This window comes from Sturnira hondurensis, unplaced genomic scaffold, assembly GCF_014824575.4.
Source record: "Sturnira hondurensis isolate 20B ecotype Veracruz unplaced genomic scaffold, ASM1482457v3 Scaffold0005252, whole genome shotgun sequence".
Lineage (NCBI taxonomy): Eukaryota > Metazoa > Chordata > Mammalia > Chiroptera > Phyllostomidae > Sturnira > Sturnira hondurensis.
In genome coordinates, this window is record NW_028077883.1 from 6,825,996 (window position 1) to 6,845,024 (window position 19,029).

Consider the following 19,029-nt stretch of genomic DNA (forward strand, 5'->3'; position numbering starts at 1 on the left):
TAATATATTCAAATGATATTTCAGCAAAGAATGAGAAAATAGAACAGAATATGAAGATCAAAAGCAGTCCAGAGTGTAAAAAACCAAATTTTGTATCTAATAATGCTGGCCCTCTAACCACAGGGAAATGGGTAAATGAGCACTTAATAAAAAGTGCTAGCTGCCTTGTTAACTATTTGAAAAAAAATTAAGTTAAGGTACTTTTTTTGTTTTATACTAGAATATTCCAGTATGTTCCTGATGACATTCATTCACCAAATATCTAACCTCTATTTACCAGGGGCTGTGCAAAGACTGAGGACGAGACAGCAAGTGAAACACAGCAGCTGAAAGTCTACCGGGGAAGATACAGACCAGGCGAAGAGCAGGGCTGACTGAGATAATGTCAGTCTAAGGTCCTTTTCCAAATGGTGTGACATGTACTTTTGCTTGAGATACTGTAATTAAGAGGACTCTCTGTGAGATAAGACTCTGTACAGATTCCAGTACAATGTGACTATCCACCCCTCCCCAGGTTTTGTGCATATCCTCATGAAAAACAGCTGGGTTATAGAATATTTGGACATGTGTGTTAGTCACATGCAGAAATGTAAAACTGTGACATGGACACTGTGTAAGAGGCTGGGCAGCAGTGCCACGCAGCTGCTACTTGGGGCAATGTCCTGCATACGCTAATGTCACCTATAAAACAAAAGAAAATCAGTAAATTAGAAGTGAAATGACGTGGCATTTGTTCTTAAAGTGGGGACAAACCTCCAATTCTTAAAAACCAAAATAAAAAGAAAACTACAGATTCGGTTATTCAGGCTAAGAGCAAATCAGCTCAGTATACAGGATGGCCCCACAGCACGCAGCAGCCTCCCACCAGGTCCGCAACCACGTCCTGTGAAAGGTCAGACGGCAAGTAATTTAGGGTTTGCAGACACATGGTCTCTGCACCACTACTCAACTTTGCTGTTGCTGCATGAAAGCAGCCACAAACAATAAATAAATGGATGTCCATGGCTACGTTTGAATAAAACTTTATTCAAAAAGGCAGTGGGTTAGGTCTAGGTGATGGGTTATGGTTTGCTGGCCCTTGGTCTAGATCATGCAGTTGTCTATGAAATGGTGTACTCTTCAAATAATATCTATGGAGCACTGAGTCCTCGGCTCAATTCAGAAAAATGAAGGATAGAACTTTCCATATAGTATTTCGGCATTTAGACTTCAGCTTCCATAAAAGAATGTGGACCCCACTTCCAGCTCAGTTATCTATGAAACAGTAGGGGCCATACTCACCTGGCAACATGAACAAGTTATACTGTAGGCTTTTGCCAGGGAATACTGCCTTGACTCTACTGCCTCAAAGATGGATTGAGAGTCACAACATGCAAGAAAGATTTGTTAAAGAACAAGGTCCATCTACTCTTCTAGATAATCTTTATTCTCTTTTTTTAAGATTTTATTCATTTATCTTTTTAGAGGGGAAGGGAAGGAGAGAGGGAGAGAAATATCAATGTATGGTTGTCTCTCATGTGTCCCACGCTGGGAACTGGCCTGCAACCCAGGCATGTGCCCTGACTGGGATGCAAACCGCAATCCCTTAGTTCGTAGGCCTGCGCTCAATCCACTGAGCTACACCAGCCAGGGCGATAATCTTTATTCTTGGGCCCAATCACAGCCACGGAGAAATAGGCACCTGAATATACCCCTTTCTTCCACTCACCCACTTTCTGCAGAACATTTTTATTCTGCAGTGCTTTTTTGTTTGAAAATACCAGTTAATCTAGAAAGTCTTCATAAGAAATGGCCCTAAGATAGGCCATTGCTATAAGGAAATTCTGAGTTTTGTGATTATTATATAATAGTGTATACTCCATTGTAATGAAACAGTCATATCTAATTTAGAACTAGGAATAGTTATGTACAAGTCATCTGAAAACCCGTGTATTCTGCCTCAGGGACTCTGTGAACCATATAAACGGAGATGGCTCAACCTGACTAATAGTAATGGGTGGAAGAGAGGTGGGCACTCTCAACACACACACACATTCTGTATCAGTGAGAAGCCACCTGGTTGCAACTCAGCATTAAGTATCACAAGTCCCCCAAATATTCATATTCTTTGATTTAGTAATTCCTTTGTGAGAAATTATCCTAAAGACAAGTAAGTACACAGGTACTTATTATAGTATTACTTTTAATAATACTTTTTAAAAGACCTGGAAACATGGACACATGGATTAAATAGACTGACAGTTGTCAGAGGGGAGAGGAGGAGGAGGGCCTGGATGAAAGAAGGTAAGGGGTCAGCCAAAGAACAGCTGCATGACTCATGGACAACAGGGTGGTGATGGCCGGCAGGAAGAGGGGTGGGGGCTGGGTGGGGGCGGGCCAGGGAGGTGGGGGTGGGGACATGGGATGGTGTCAACAATAAAAACTTTACAAGAATAAATGAAAAGACCTGGAAACAAGGAATGTTCCAAAACAAGGAATTAGGATAAATCAGGACAGATCCATAAGATGAAAGAGGAAGGCAGCATCACCTGTGGAAGAACATTTGATGACATGGGAAAATCCTAGTAACACAAATTTAAATATCGAGTCAGAATTTTACACAGCATATATTAAATATATAACCCCCAATACTACAATATTGGGATTATGGATGATTTTTTTATATTTATATAATTACTTATTTCCCAAAACTCTACAATGAACTTGTTTTTCTTTTTACATCCACTTTGATACTGGTCTCATTAGTGTACACTTGTCATAGGAGCTAAAAAGGTAAGTCAACATATTAAGCATGTTAAGTATAGTATCAGACTGTAGAAATCTGACCTATTTATGACACACCAAAATTAAAATTAGATATTATAAGTACAGTTAGAAATCATAAATCTGCAATTACCAATCTTGTTTCCCATGTATAGGACATTTTTTTCCCCAATATGGTCAAGTGCCTAACAGACCTGACACCACAGCCTCAGTGCATCAGGGTTACTGGGGAAAGGCTGTAAATAATAGCACGCTTGTCTTCCACCATGGAGGATGTCCCCTGAAACAACGAAGAATAAACTGCCTGTGGCCCCACTCACCACGAGGAGTTTGTGGCCATCTGCGTGTGCCCCTCGGGACCCATTCTTGGTCTTTTCTGCCAGCTCCTGCCTTGAGAGCACTGACCTCTCCACAGTTCAAGGCCAGGTCTCCCAGTCTACCCTGTTGGGCTTGACCACGGGGAGACATCAGCAAGAACAGAGAAGGGTCTGGGTTTACATCACCCTTGACCCGTGGTGTAGTTTCTACAGTGGCTGCATCTTACAAAGCTGCAGATGTTGAATGGCCCTCCTTCAGGAAGGTCATCTCTCTCTTCACCATTACGCCAAAGACGGTAGCCGTGGCCTGCTGCTGACGGTGGCCTGAGCTTCACCGTCTACTAACTGTTCGAAGTTCATTCGCTGAACTTTATTCAATTAAACCATTTGGTTATGTCATCTGACTCTGTTGGGACCTTGTTTACTTTAGGAAAAGAAAATTAAAAACTGTTTTAGAAATCACTGCTTTAAAGAAAAGCTTATCGCTAGGTCCCAAACTTCTGGAAAAAAAAAAACCTGGAAAAATATAACCTTAGCTTACCACGAAAACTGCACATTTGAGTTATCACTTGAAATTACGGAACAGACAAGTTGTAAGCTGTCACTACACAAGTAAAGTAACAAGCATCTAAGTTAATGATGGTGGAATGAGCTCCCCTTAAATTTTACCTTGAAATTCAACGTGACTCAGGACAACCCATTAATAAAAGGCTCTATTTCGAAAACTGATTATTCTTACTATATTTCTCAAACAAAATATATACTTAACAACGAAATGGACAGGCACTGGAAAACACCTTACGCAGCAGAGGCTCACCTCTTTGAACTTGTGGCTGAGCTTGGCTGTGTCCAGGTCCGACGGGGAGAACATGTCCTCGTTCTCAGGCAGCTCAAAGACTTCAATGGCCATGTCCCCGCCAGGAAGGACAGGTCCTACCTCATCCTCCTCTTCGTCTGTGGCATATTCCCCTGTCTGAAAGGAAGGGGACTTCAGAAATCTGGCTGTCCTTACCCCAGGTGGAGATGGACTATTGGAGAATATGTCACAAAGAGAAATAAAACATCACCAAATTGTAAAAGTGTAAGTGGGCTTTCAAGCCAAGCATGCCTAATGCAGCCAATGTTATAAAGAGATGTTAGTTCACACACTCAAAGGGACATGTACACGCGTGTACAAGCGCATTTCTAAAACTCTAATAGCGTCAGTGGCATCTTTAGTATAGCAACAAACATTTTCAATCTAAGTATTTGATGGTTTTATTAAATAAAATTACATTGCTAACGGAAACAATTCCTTGAAATTCTCACCACCTGTGTGAGTAAGTCACCTGGTACTGGGAGCAGGGAAGAAGGAAAGGGAGGTCAAAAGACTCACAGAGTTGGCAGGGACCTCAATTACGCCTTGCAAAAGCTTAGCAGATGACGTCACCTACGTTTTAGAGTTCAGTCAGGTCTGTTGCACTCATTTGTTTAACTGGTGTGGTTAACTAGTGACCTAAAGGGTAATCCAACGGTTTCTAAAGTAACATCCCACACAGGTATATTGCCTTCCTGCAGAGTACTTTGATAAAGCTCAGTATTTCATAATGCTAAAAAAATTCAAGTATTCTAGATCACCAGTTTTTCTTGAGAAAGCCAGTGATCTGGCAATACAGTGATAATGTCATAGTAATCATTGGCCCTGGTCAGCAGTGGCTGCCCCTTTTGGAGGGGCGCCACAACTTCTGCAGCTCCGCATTATTCTACGCCATTAGCGACCCCCTTTCATGACACCTGCAGGGCCCCACAGGTGTCTGAGTCCATAGCCCCTGAGATAAACATTCTTCCTGACCACTAACCTCCTTAACATTATCAGAAGGTGGATCTGCTCCTGGCAGCATCAGGCTATGAGATGCTAATCAAAATAACTCTTTCAAATCTATACCTTATGATATAACTTAAAGGTAAGTCACTGATTCACAGGGTTGAAAAAATTAAGCTCATTGAATTCATCTTTGTTTCTTCAGGTAGTTTGATCTAATACATAAAACAGATAAGAATTTATACTGCCTTAAAAAACTTTCATAAACAGTACACTGAGTGATCTATTCCTTTGATTAAATAGGCTTAGCATCTGATTATTGTTTTTTCTTTTGATTCTGTACTATGTTCTTACTAAGGCTGAAACTTATTTCTGGTCCCATGTTTGCATATGGAGGAAATACCATCATTAACCTCAATGTAATAACTCCTCATGTCTGGAAGACCATTATTAAATTGCCCTCTGACTTTTCCTTTTCAAGCAAACCAATTTTAGTTTTCTCACAGGTCTCATTCTCTGTGATTCTGGATTCTGATTCTCTGAAAGTTCCCCTCATTTTCCTTAAATCATAGGGCCCAGCAGTAGACATGATTTCTAGTAAGGACTCTGAGGACCATCGACCATGACAGACAAACTGCCTTGGCATCCTTCAGGCTCTGCTTCCCACATGGAGGTGATTACCATGAAGACTTTGACTTTGGTGGTATTTGTGTACAATTGCACCTGGAAGTCCAGGGCTCGTTAGAAACCAGTTCGAACACCGCCCAAGCCACAACAATACCATCCCGAGTGCCCTTGGCACTGGCTGGGGAAGGCAGTGAAAGAGCGAGGGCTGGATGGTTCCAGATAGCTTTCAATTGTTGGTATGATTAGATCCTCCATATCTTAAAAGAACTCTAATTCCAGATTTGATTCTTTTTTGTGGTATTCTGTAAATTAATTCATTTCCTACTTACACATACGGCAAGGTCTGTCTGGAAAAAGTCCAGCCATTGCTAATATAATAAGAAGTGTTTGTACAATACTGATGTAATCTGGCAGCCAAGGAGAGTGGACTGGAATGCACATGTGTGAACAATGATGAATTCACTCTACTACTAGTCAGTGGGAGCGAGAGACGCCCCTGAGTGAGCGATGCTCTGTGTGGCCATCACATTCAAAATGACTGAGCAAATAGAGCAATGAATCTGCATCAAATTTTGCATGAAGCTTGAACATTCCTCCATGGAAACTACTGGGATGATTCAGAAGGTTGCAACTATGGGCAACTGGTGATTGGCAGCTTCATCACAACAACACACCTGCTCATGCATCACATCTTGTGCAGAGTTTTTTCAGCAAAACATCAAACTAACCAAGTGACTCCGCCGCCCTCCAGCCCAGACTTGGTGCCCTGCAACTTCTGACTTTTCCCAAAACTAAGATCACCTTTGAAAGAGAAGAGACTTCAGTCCTTCAATGAGATTCAGGAAAATGCAATGGGGTAGCAGATGGCGATTGCATAAACTGTGTGAGGTCCCAAGGTGCCTACTTTGAAGGGGACTGAGGAGTCATTGCCCTATGTACAATGTTACTCATCTCTTGTTGAATAAATGTCTCTATTTTTCGATATTATATGGTTGGATACATTCTGGACAGACCTTGTATATTCAAAACCAATAGGAACTTTGTAAATCCAGGTGCTAGGTGATGTTAATCAGTAGGAATGTAGCTAAGCTAGTTCATACACATACTCAAGCTACCTCGCTGAAAGTTCTGATTTAGAGATATAAAACCCAAGGCTTGTTTTTAACCCTATAATTACAACTAGAACCACAGCAGCACTTTTATCATGAAGGCCTAAACCAGGCACATAAAATTTATTTCTACATCATCAATTTGATGAATATCATGAGTGACTCAAAATCTTAAGCTAAATTTAAAGTCCGATAACGAGGTGGCGCATGATAAACATAAGGGCTGAAATGAACAATTGTGCTTCCCTTTGCCAGCTTAAAAACAGATTCCTCTTCACTATGGGCAAGGTAATGAATAAAAATACAGAGTGGGGCAAAAGTAGGCTTATGGTTGGACAGTCATTCATATGGAAAATAATACAATAATTAATAAATAATAATATAAAATAAAACTCATTTCTCATTTTGCAAAACACGAAGTTTATTCTTGTGTTACTATTTATTGTACTATTTTCCATATGAACAGCTGCAAACCTCCTGTTACCCCACTCTGTACATGTTCAAGATGGGACCTGACATAGAATCTCAACAATGTGTGTTTTTTTAAAAATAAATCCAAGAATGCCAATTGCACTTACTTGGTAATATTTATAACCTCCTAAGGAGGTTTTCAATGCTATCAAGAACACGCACTGAGGAGTCATTTGTTAAAAGGGGAGTACTTTGTCACATTTATTTTTTTAACACTCCTTGTACTGAAAAACAGGATTAGTGTATACACAAGGTAGGCAATTCTCACCGCTACATATAGTTCTGGCTTCGTCACCCACTTTAGTTATCAAGATTATCTCCACAAATTGAAGTCATTAAGAAGGCTCCTCCTGCTTCTTTTATGTTTGACTTTGCCAGTTTCCTTTCCATCTCAGTATCTTAATTACCTGTAATTCTGCCAAAATTCTTTTTATTTTTCATTTCATCTTTTTTATCTCCAATGTACAAAAATGTACAAAAAAGCAGTTGCTACAACAAAATATTTCTACTGGTATCCAGTTCCTTATCTTTATTTCTGGCCAGATTCAACATCTTTCAAGTAAATGGAGACTCTTGAAAGTTCCTTGTCCCAACCTGCACGTCTACTTTAAATGAGGCAAGAATAGTCCCTCACGTGAGAACTGACAGAGATAGAAAACGTCTACAATCTCCTTGTCTAGCTGCTGCATTACTATTTTATACAAGATCTGTCCAGAGGTATCCAGCCATGTACTATGAAAAGTAGACACATTTATTGAAGAAGATATAAGATACATGAAATACCGTGCATAGGACAATGATGCCTCAGTCCCCTTCAAAATAGACACTTTGGGACCTCACACAGTTTGCCCAAATGTCATCAGCTGGCCTGTTGTATTTTCTTGAATCTCATCAATGGGCTCAAAAATCTGCCCTTTCAAAGATGATTTTAGTTTGGGAAAAGCCAGAAGTTGCAGGGTGTCAAATCTAGGCTGTAGGGGAACTGAGTCACCTGCATGAGATGTGATACATGAGCAGGTGTGTTGTGACGAAGCTGCCAATCACCAGTTGCCTGTAGCTGTGGCCTTCTGAATTATCCCAACAGTTTCCACGGAGGAATGTTCAAGCTTCATGCAAAATTTGATGCAGTTGTTGCTGTACTTGCTCAGTCATTTCGCATGTGACAGCCACACAGTACACATGCTCACTCAATGGTGTCTACTGTCCCCACTGACTAGTACAGCGAAGTCATCACTGTTCACACGTGCACATTCCAGTCCACTCTCCTTCGCTGCCAGGTTACATCGATGGTGTGCAAACTGTTCTTGTTATATCAGCAATGGCTGGACTTTTTCCAGACAGATCTTGTACTTTTTAATAGCTTCCCCAAAGAGAGGAAATATGAGTAACCATTATTTTGTAACTTACTCTGTGCCCAACACTGTTCATTTCTAAAAAACTGTAGCACTATGCCATCTTAATTTGAGGAAACTGAGACTCAGAGACTTCACCCAAGATCAGACTGTTAGTTATATTCTTGAGTGTGTATCTAATATGTTCCACAGCCCACGCTCCTTTTTTCCTGCCTCCTACAGGACACACGAACTAAAGCTTTGTGGAAAACAAGAAAACCAGAAATACATTCCTTTCATTTTTCCCCAAGCCAAATCCTAGTGCATAATCCTGTTGTGTGGCAATTTCCCTTCCACATCTTTGAACATTATCATTCAGTTCACTTTGAAGATTTTGAGGCGTGTCTTCAGTGAGCTGCAAAGTTCTTATCCTCTTCCTTTCTTTCATAACATGTTCACCCTGGGCAAGTGCATAGAGATCTTCAAAGGATTTGGCTTATGGGTTGGCTGATGTTTCATGTACTCTTTCTTTCAAAAAGAAAGAATTTTAAAAATATGTGTATTGATTTTAGAAAGAGAGGAAGGAGGGGGAAGAGACAGAAACATCAATGTAAGAGAGAAACATCAACTGGTTGCCTTGTATACGTGCCCCCCAACTGGGAATTAAACCTGCAACCTTTTGGTGTAAGGGACAATGCTCCAACCCACTAACCTACAGTGGCCAGAGCTCATATGCTCTTTCTTACATTAACCAGCACCATAGCATACAATCTATAGAATTACTGCCTTATAATGGATGAAAAGATACTTGTAAAGCAAAATAAATGCAAAATTCCACTCAGTGGAATTATATGGAATTATGTGGTTTATATCTTTTACATTTCCTTCTCATATCTAATTTTCTTAGGCTAAATCTTCCCGAATCATTTTATCTCATTTTCACAAACATAACTTGAGTTCAGTCTTTACTAAATCTTCCCTAAGCATTTTATCTCATTTTCACAAACATAACTTAATACTCACATTGCACCACAGCATATGTTTCATTAAAATGTATGATTACAGTAAGTACAGTTGCTCCGTCTCTATTAAACATGTAACTTTGGGTGGTGGGAGCAGCAGTGTGTGGACCTACTGGGGCCTTGAACATCCAGGAGAGCTGTGGCCGCAGCCTTGGTCGTGCAGAAGGTGCAGTATCCACTGCACTGGTGAGCTGCTTAAGCAGAGACCACTGAAAGAATCTTGGGTTTGAAGTCACGTAGGTCTCTGTTCAAATGCCAGCTCTGTGCTGACATTTGTCATGACATTAAATTAGGGGACACAGGAAAGTGTTTAATATAAACGTTGGCACATGATAGGTGCTCAAAATAAGCCGCTGCTGCTGTTGCTGCTGGTTTTTATAATAATGTAACAGCAACACACTGAAGTCTATCTACATCTACCTTGTAACCAGGCACCTGCTAGTAGGATTTGGTCTCACAACTGCAATGTCCTAAATGACCTTGCCACTTGAATCTTTTATACGAAAACCGGTCATTTCTGAAATAAAATTTCTCCATTCCTTAAACTTGCTCCTCTTCTCACATTCCCAGTTTTGGAGTAGGTACCAGCTTCTATCCCGGATCAAGGAAACTTCCAGGCCTCTGTTCTCTTCACATAACTGGATTCCCTCCTACAACGGTAATCAGAAATTGGTATCCATCTACTTAGCACATCCTGAAGCTGCAGCCTTAAAACCCCTCTATCCCACCCCATTATGCTTCCACTCTATGCCCTATATTACTCACAACACATGGCTGTTTGTATCCGCCCCCTCCCATCAACTTCCTTCACCTGCATGTTTGCTGAGAGTGCCGGGTGGGATTTATCCCTGTGATCCTGGTGTGGCTGGCATACTGCTCAGCATACGGTAGGCACTGAAGAAGTGTTTGCTGAGTAAGTTAATGCAGTCTTAGCTACATCTGCACAGCATAGCAGAGCCTAATTTTCCTGTTAATTCTCCGTTTTCAAGTAAGAAATATAGTGAAGCACAGCTGTAGCTGGGGCCTAAATGACCCTTTGGGGGATTTTCTCTTATTGTTAGGCTCAACCATTAGCAGTAATTTTTGCTGTAGCAATGTTTGCTCTGGTATATTCAAGGAAACTAAATGGTGCTAATCATAAAAATAGCCTTAATTATGCAGTTTGTGTTGGAATTTGTTTATTGGATTTGAATTTGGTTATGTATATTTTCAGACTCGGTTCTGTGACTGAATAGGAGAGAGTTGCTTTCTATGTGGAGAAGAAAAGACCTCAAACTAACCATTTAATGTTTGAAATCCCTAAATCTGCGCCAACCATCCAGATGGCTTTCAGCAAGGCAGCCCCTTCTCTGCAAAGGCCTCTCTTTTTATTCGCTGTCAGTTGACTTCTGTGTGTCCTAGTTTTGTAACGTTAGGCCACTTAGTCTCTTTTCACTCATCACGTGCTCATCTGTGAAGTGGGAACAACAGCACCTTCTTCGTAAGTTCGGTGGGAGAATTTCCAGGACTGATACACTCAAAGCATTCATCCCAGTGCCTAGAATACGCTACGTGAGTCGGTGGCTGCAGGACTCTGGTTATCTTCTCCGTCCCTGGTTTCTCCAGTGTGACGCCACAGAGCAGAACGACAAAAACGGAGCCTGGGCTTCGGGGCTGGAGAGACCGGAACCCCCAAAGAGAAAAAACAATGTCATGGAGGCACGTCAGTGGGCAAGTCCTTTGGCTTGTATCTGTTGTCCTCTCTTGTTTCATAACACGGTACAAAAAATGCCAGTCCCATGGGGGTACTGACAGGGTGCAAAAGACTCCAACGTGTAAAACATCCTACACAATCCCTGGGCCGTTCTGCTTCTCATTTATTCAGTCACTCAAAATTTCCTGGTCTCAGAATGTTTTCTGATATTTCACTCTATTCTTACTGTCTAGTCACCAAATCAAAACAATCTGAAAACCTGTGTGTGGGTTGCTGAGCCGGCCCTCTGTGGTCCCTGCCTCGAGGGTCTCAGCTTTCCAGGTCACTGGGAACGCCGGTGACAAATCATTCTTCCTAAAATTTCTGACCAGGCAGACACAGTTAAGGTTTGCCTATGAAATCTTTTATTAACCACCCAAACTCATCTTTCCCTTCTTAAATTTTTCTAGCAATTGTGGTAGACCGCTTATAAAGTAGCATTTGATTTTATAATTTAAAGACTTCTTCAGTACCCACCCCTCTTCCCTTTAGAAAATGTACTCCCCAGAGGGTCCTTTCTTCCTGGTAATCATGCTCTTGCATAGTCCCTTGCTCTTGAGTGTGGACCGGACCTAGAGACTAACAACCAGAGTACAACTTTTGTTGGGAGTCTCAACTTTTGTGATGGGATGTCACTTCTGAGATTAGTTTACAAAAAGACTGGGACTTGCATCTCTTTTGTCCTCTTGTTTTTTAAGAAACATGTTGCCACGTTGCACATGGCCCGACGGAAAGGTCCACGTCCACAGGAACGGTGTTTCTGGCGAACAGCCAGCAAGGGCCAGACGCCTGCCAAGAGTTCACACGAGGGAGCTTGGAGGTGGATCTCCTAGGCTCTGCCAACAGCTGTGAGTGAACTTGGAAGCGGATCTTCCCCCAGTTGAGCATTTAGATGACTACAGCTCTGGCTGACACCTTATTTACAGCCTTGGGAGAGATCCGGAGTCAGAGGCATCCAATTAAACTGACACACAGATACTGCAGTGTGTAGCCATGACTTATTTTAAGCTGCTAAGTTTTGGTAGTAATTTGTTATACAGAAATGGAAAGGGGATATAATAAATACAGAAAATGATAAAGTGACTTTGGCAATGGGCAGCGAACGAAGGCTGGATTTTGCGGGAAACAGGCTGCATGCGGAAATCTGGAAAGGGGTCCTTGTTGTGTAGCAGCAGAGAGCTTAGCAACATCCTCACCTTCTAGAAGGAGGAGGTGGGAAATGTCCCTAGTGAACTGAGTGGTTCTAAAATTAAGGGATGGATTCCAAACAAAGTTTGAAACCAAGGTCCTGCCAGGAGAACATAGTCTAAAAGTGAAGCAAAAGGTGTGAGCATGAAGTCTTTTGTTGAGAATTCTGAGCTGAGGAAACCCAAAGTTTTTATAACGGGTGGTATGCAAGTCTGTCACCTGCCCTAAAGGGAAACTCTGTCTCTATTTTGTGAAGCTGTTCGCTAGACAAACATCACTGAGAAAATAACCTGGAACAAAGGCCATCAGTGTCTCTGCTCACAGGACATGCGGAGAGGTAAGAGACCCCTGGGGGCACTGTCCCCAAGCAACACCCACCCTGGATATTCATCATGACTTCTGGTGAATTCTCCCATGGGGATGATATTCCCTTGGCCACATGGATGAACTTAACTGACAGCGGCTGGACCGAATCCATTCCATCTCACTGCATGTAATTAGGAGTTCTACCGAAAAATCTCTAGGCAGCAGAATGAGTCTAACCCACAGCACTTAGACCAACATATTCCCTGAGGCCTCCAGACTCTACTGGCAAAACAAATACCATAACCCATCAGGTCTACCTTAGAACCTAGTGCCTTTCTCCTTAGTTTCTTTATTGACCTTTCCACTTGGCCTAAGGAATTAATTCAGATACAGCAGGATGTATCCGTGATAGTGCACATTTGGCTCTGGCCCACACGAAGAAAGTGCAGGGTTCAGGGCATTCTGTCATCTGTAACACCTTGGCCAGCCAGGTGAGGTTGACCTGAATCCCTTGTAGGATGGAGGTGGTGTCACTGATCACATCACCATTCAAACTTTGTGCCACTTTTCAATTAAGTGAGTCTGATCCTAAGAGCAATTGCCTGCAGGGTACATATCAGCTAACCCTCAGGAAAGCAACCCTGAGCAACCAAGAATAGCCTCCCTTCAGCGGCTCTCTGGGTCACCTATCTGAGTGCCACCTGATCTAAAGACGGTGTTTTTGTCAACACACGGAAGCCTCTTACTACTACCCCAAAGGCGCAGTTACATGAACAGCCCAAAGAATTGGATTAGTTGCAATAATTTGTTTCAACAGTTTACCATCCCCAAATTTAGCCTGTCAGTCTGTAATTTTCCAAGGGACCAAACAGTTAGGTCGTTGACAAGAGCTCAAGAGTCAGTAAAAATGTAACAAATTTCCTCAAGGGGAGTGCTGGCCAGAATGCCGTGCGTTCTGCCGGTTGATTGAGCAGACTGACCGCGTCCATTTTGGGGTGTGCATAGCTGGCGCTGAGGGGGGAAAACAGTTGACGACATTGGATGGCTTAGCTGACATCCGCGAAGCGAGCCCAGGTATTTAAGGAAAGCTCTGCGAAGTGAAGGCCTCGCTGAAGTGGAGGCCTTGTTTCTGGAGGTGGATAAAGTTTCCCTGAAATGGAAAGCTGGACTCACTCATGGAAATCTAAGATGCTGTGGGGCCCGGGTGGCAGTTTTCTTAAAACTCTCATTTCTGTTTGATAAGCAGGGTTTGTTGGGCCCTTCCAACCTCACTGATCAGGGAGTTCCAGTTGACCCGTCTCAAACTGAGCACATTTAAATGCAACAGTCACAAGGCCCTCAGGGGTCAGGCACCCAGTCCCAGTTCCCATCAGAGCTCAGTTGAAGATTAATAGCTGCTCCCCACCCCCGAGGTTTGTTTTCTATATTGTTGTTTTTGCTGCATCTTGCATGGAGTGTTGTTGTTTTGAGAAATGCCCCAAGGGTTCTGCCAGCCATTAAGTATTTAAATAAGGTGTGATTTCCCTTCTCTTCCTGGGATTCTATATAGTTTCTGGACTCCCTGGGGGAAAACGAGGAGAGTGATCTCTATGTCCTACTAGCAAGTGTGGCAATCACTGATGGGAGACCTCCACTGGCACTAGTGGGATAAAGACGCACCGTCATCTAACACATCCATTCCATTACGTGTCTGACAGTGAAAGCCACAACAGGCTTACCTTGCATCTGCCCAGAGTCATATCTACAATACCGTTTTGGCTCTCCTTCCCACTGCAAACCCTGCCCATACCGCATTAGTTGAATTTGGGTGTCTTTTCTCACTATGGGACAGGGTGAGATGTGATCTGTGACCCAGTATTCACAGAACCATAAAATGTGGGTGCCTCCCCTCCCAAAGTTCCCCAGCACACTCAAGGGATTCATATAGCATTTGGCCTATCTGAAGGACAAAAAGATCTCAGTCCTATCCCTAGTCATCTTTCTCAAGGTCAGGGTGGGGAGAGGCATCCAGGGACATGGAAGCAGAGAGCAGCTCTGAGCCAGTCACCTTCGGTTCTTAGCCATGCCTTGACTACTCCTGTTTTCACTGGACTTCCAATGTCCACCTAAAGCACCATGTACAGTGAGTCATCATTACTAACACAACCTATTTTGATTTGGGGAGTCTGACTCAGAAGCCATAGCCCTGACGCCCATGGCAAGGAGCCTGTTAGGGAACACATCTCAATCTGGAGTCCAGTGATAAACCTGGTTTGAACATAAGGAATGGTGACGTTTTCCAAGGCGGTGAGACTGTGAAAATTTGAACAGGTTCTCATTCTCTAGAGGGTTCCTTTCACCACCATTACAGGCAAGTTAGGACCCAAACACTCATCAGTGTTGCCCCACCACATGAGTTTGACTGTCTCAAGGAAATCCTGACAGGACCCGTATTCCTTTAGATTATCCAAGACCTACTCCAGAAGGTTTTGAGATCTTTTACTGTCTGAATTAATCTAAAGTTGGCATGATAAAACTGCAGGAGGGGTTGAGTCAAAAGGCAGCCCAGTCATTGCTGTTTCTCCTTACCTAGTACTACACGTCTTGCCCAATTATCTCTCCAGCAAACCAGCCAAAGTTCCCCAGGCTTCTGACCACGGCAACTGCAAATTCCTTCCTTTCATCCTCAGTGTAGCTGTGTTTCTCTGTAAGTGTTGTCTGAACAAGGTTGGAACCTTCCTCTAACCCAGAATGGTTCTTCATACTAGTTGATACAGTCCATCACCATCTTTCTGCTGGTACCACAAGCCACAATTTCCAAAGACTGATGAGAAGAGGGCGGGATAATGCCTACGCACATAGACATGACAGGAGAGGACCCCAGAATCTGGGTAGCCTGCATCTTTTATAATGGACTGTAAGTATAACTGCCCTTGCTCCAGAGGGAAAGACTATCTTCCAAGGCTGTGTTCATACACAAACACTTGAAAAGACAGTCCAGATCAAAGGGCATTTCTGAATGGCCCAGAAATGCAAGAGCCCAGTAGAGAATTGTTCCCCAATTATTATTTAATGGGAAAAATGTCCAGAAATTCAGCTGATTTTTAAAGTTTCTACAATATTGTTCAATCTACCTTTTCAAAGACTTTCCAAACACTTATTCCCTTTCCATATACTCTGTTCAGCAATAAATCGGTCTTTTTATTTTTTGAATATTCCCAATACTGAGTTGGTTTCTCAGTTACAGAAAACAAAGAAACTAACACAACAACAAAACTTACTATGATCAAATCTGAAACCATGAATCTCAAATGCATGTTTTTACTTTGTATGTCCTTAGTTATGATGATTCCTTTACACTGTGGTTATGTGATCTTTTGACAGGTTGCCTTGAAAACGATTTAAATTCTTTACCTTATATATTTATTGTTTCCACAGTACAACAGCCAGCTTCATGAGAGTACAAACTATATTTTTCCATGACTCAATAGTCCCAAGTCAATTCCTCTTAACAAACGTTATCCACTTGCTAAGACATAAATGCCATTGTCTTTAAATCCGTGATAAATATATTCTATATGAGGAGGGAACCAATGACCCCTATTTCTCCCACTGAGATCCAGAGCTGAACAGCCAACAGACCAAAGAGACCTCTGTAATTCAAATGTCACACTGCAATTTCAAGTTGGCAGCCTCCCTTGAGTCTCATTGCACTTGCCTAGGAAACAATGAAGCACTTATTCTGATGCCAGCACAACTGTGGGAAGGGACTAAGGGGTTCGTATTTCCTTGAATTTTAATATGCAGAAGAGCACAACTACAGTGACCAAAGAGTGGCAGTCCACGTTATTGTTATTTTAATGAGTCTATAATTATACAACTAATTGAATCTTGGAAAATGTGGGGTGTTTATATAAAAACTGACTCATGTGATTGCAAAAATGTTAACAGGTATTGAAAGTCATAATCAGAAGTCATAGATATAAAATGTATAGTAAACAATAAGGAGAAATCCACAAAAAATGTCATTAATGGTACTGGTATGGATTATCTATCCATTAAGAACAAATATAATCACAGTCTTACAATTTCCTGGGAGGAAAAACAACTCTATTCCTTTCCTCACTGTGGTTTGAGGCCGTGATACCTTCCTGCAATACCAGGACTTGAAGGTCTTTACATCAGTTTTCCTGGCATCTTTAAGGTGGACAACTCCACCTCTGACTGCATCTAACCCTTTCGCACAAACCCCCACAACCCTAGGCCCTCTACTGTGCATACTCTGTTTGCAACCCAGAGGCTGGGGGAGAAATATGCAATTTTAAAGAAATACCATGAGGTCTCCACATTGAGATGTTTGATACACAGGGTCTTCAGTCATTTTGTAAGTCCTTGAAGAGCAGGAACTGTGTCATCTTCATGTCATATCTATATAACTGATAAACAGAAGCAACTGTATATGGCGGATGTTTAATTTTTTCATTCAATATTGATGTGATGCATAAAATTTATGTGGCATCTAGAAGATACAACGAAGAGTGAGTCTAACCACCACCAATAAGCTAACAACCTGGTTCAAGAACAGGAGCAGAGCCACTACATTCTAATTATGATTCTCTGTGTGTCTCCTAAATCTGTTTCTTGCCCTTGAGTGTAATCCTCCTGAATTTTATCACTCTCAAATTTCTCTGGTTTATTATTTTTTATAATAACTAAACAATGTGTCATTGACTTTTACATGATTGTAAACTTCACACATAAGTGAAATCATGTCGTCTGTATTCTTTGGTGCCTTTTTGTTTAATGGTACACATCTGAGGTTCCACCAGTTCCTGTGGACTGCAGAGACAACTGCTGTATACGCCGCTGCTGCCTGACTGGACTACAGTGTGTTTATCCATTCTCTTGTTGAGAAAGATATCGGTTTTATTCAATTTTTGCTTAGAACAATATTATACATTTCTTACTGTAATAACTATACATAGTGCCAGTTGGGTACTGGAAATATCAGGGGGAACACTTTGTAAGTATATGATGGTCTAACAACCATACTGCATGCCTGAAACTAATACAAAATAACTGTAAATCAAAACCATAAGTGAAAAAAAATGTAAAATAAAAAATTATACATTTCTTACAGCCCATGTATATGAGTTTTACAAAAGTGTTTAGTAAGAAATATAATTGTTGAGTCAATTTACTAGACAATGGCAAATTGCTTTTTAAAGTGGATGGGCCAATTTGTACTTCTGTGTGCAGAGAGTATGAGGTCTTTTTACTCCACATTCTCACCAAAACCTAAAATATCCAATTTAAATCAGTTCAGTAGGTTGAAATATTTCATTTGGGTTTTTAATTTTCACATCCTTATTGCTTATACGGTTGGGTTGTTCACTGGCCACAACAGTTTCCTCTCTTATGACATGACTAAGTCAATAGCCTATACAAAGACTTTCTTACTGATTCATAGAACTTTTTATATAATTCTCTATAATTCTTTTCCAGTTAGTTATTTGTCGAATATTTTCTTCCAACTTCTGGCTTGCCTTTTTGCTTTGATAAAACTATTCTTTTAATGAACAGAAGTTTTTACATTAATGCAGTCAATTTTCTCAACACTTTCCTATATGGTTTTGCTTTCTTAAGTATCTCATGTAAGAAATCATTTCTTAGATTAAGGTCATAAATACATAGATTCTTCTACACCATCTCCTCTTTTATGGGTTTGCTTTATGCATTTTAGTAGTCAATCCATCTGGAATAAACTAATGGAGATGAGGGTTGCAATTTCACCATTTCCCCTTTACTGAGAAGCCTAACATTTCTTAACTCTTCTTGAGTATGTTTCCACGTCAAAAATCAAATTTGCATGATTTGTACGCAAAGGCCTGTTTCTGGGCTCCTTGCCCAAGGCAGCCATTCTTTTGCTCCAAGGTCTTAATTGGTGCAATTTAATAATAAATATCTCTCTTTTAAGGCATGTGAAACATCATGGTTATTTCTGGTGCACTGTTCTTTCATATATATTTTTTCAATAGCTCACCAAATCCTATTTAAAAATCTTTAGAATTATTTTTGCTGGAGTTACACTGAAGGTATAAATCAACTAAGAGAAAGTTGACTCAATTAAGCTATTGAGTCTTTTAATCTACAAACAAGGTTTCTTTGTAACTTTATATAAACTTTATAAAATGCATTTCAATAAAATTTTTCTTCATGAAGGTCTTGCCTATCTTTTATTAGGCAAGGTCTTGCCTTGTACCAAGGTAACTTATAAATTATATTTTCCCTCTGAAACACACTGAAATAGATGTATGTTTTATTAATTATATATTCAGTAATCTTGCTAAAATCTTATATTATATCTAATAATGAATCTGTAG

The 19,029-nt window shown here is 41.1% G+C and overlaps 1 protein-coding gene across 5 annotated transcripts in view; it reads right to left on the reverse strand.

Moving 5' to 3' along the window:
- Positions 1-19,029, reverse strand: part of PPP1R9A (protein phosphatase 1 regulatory subunit 9A) — a 274,499-nt gene that overhangs the window by 64,583 nt on the left and 190,887 nt on the right. For all 5 annotated transcript variants that reach the window (XM_037046456.1, XM_037046457.1, XM_037046458.1 and 2 more), the window contains one exon: positions 3,898-4,053. In XM_037046456.1, the coding sequence (XP_036902351.1) occupies positions 3,898-4,053 (156 nt within the window). The remainder of the gene's footprint in view (positions 1-3,897; positions 4,054-19,029) is intronic.